The sequence below is a fragment of the Hylobates moloch genome, unplaced genomic scaffold, assembly GCF_009828535.3.
Source record: "Hylobates moloch isolate HMO894 unplaced genomic scaffold, HMol_V3 SCAFFOLD_6934, whole genome shotgun sequence".
Lineage (NCBI taxonomy): Eukaryota > Metazoa > Chordata > Mammalia > Primates > Hylobatidae > Hylobates > Hylobates moloch.
The window spans coordinates 2,822-3,644 of NW_026659209.1; the positions used below are offsets into that span (position 1 = coordinate 2,822).

Here is an 823-nt window from a genome sequence, read left to right on the forward strand (position 1 = left end):
AAAAAAAAAAAAAAAAAAGTGTGGAGCATGGACTTTTAGTCTAATAAGCCACTGCCAGACAGACACATGCCGGCTGTAACTTCCCATCAGAGAAAGCCTCTGAGGAGTGACTTCTGAGTGCAAGATGAGGGGGGAGAATTCTGATAACACAATGCTTTGTGTGCCACGGTAAAGACTCTAGATTTTAGGCAAAATGAAAATTTGTCAGCAAAAAGACAAAAACCAAGACTCTCCAAGGAGGGACAATGGTCTCCAGGAGAGACAACTGAAGACAACATGAAGTTGTCTGTGTTTTGTGCATCTTGTTCACCTCTGTATCCCCAGCACCCAAGAGAGGCAGTAGCAAAGCCAGAGGTCTAGAGAAAGAAAAAACCTACAGGTTCTTCTATGGCCATGTTAAGTTTGGACTGTCTTTTGTTTGTTACAGGGGAGGTGTCAAATAAGCAGCTAAACACCCAAGTTGGAGTTCAGACCCCTCCACCCCCTACCCCCGGGAAAGAGGACACTTACGAGAGCCGGTACATCAGGACGTTATACAGGCCCTCCCAGGTGAAGCGGTCCCGGGGCACTGATACCAGGAGGGGGTGCCCAAAAAGCATCAGGCCATAGTAGGAGTTGTTGTAGTCACGGGCAGGGGTGCGCTCCCGCAGGTAGACAGGAACCACGATGTCCTCTCTTGAGCCCTCGATGGCCTCAATGCGACCTGATACCTCATAGCTGTGGGGGGGGTGGACAGCAGGCACACCTGATCAGGGCCCCCAGAGAGTCCCTGACTCTGCCCTGGCTGCCCCACCCACTCATCCTCACAGCCTGAAGGCATTTT

At 50.8% G+C, this 823-nt stretch overlaps 1 protein-coding gene across 1 annotated transcript in view; it reads right to left on the reverse strand.

Annotated features, from left to right (window-relative positions):
- The window catches only part of LOC116465189 (ubiquitin carboxyl-terminal hydrolase 11-like), a 2,163-nt gene extending 1,414 nt beyond the window's left edge, over positions 1–749 (reverse strand). The window contains exon 1 of the mRNA XM_032148358.2: positions 511–749. Within this exon, the coding sequence (XP_032004249.1) occupies positions 511–599 (89 nt within the window). The 5' untranslated portion in view covers positions 600–749. The remainder of the gene's footprint in view (positions 1–510) is intronic.
- Between the last annotated feature and the right edge of the window lie 74 nt (positions 750–823).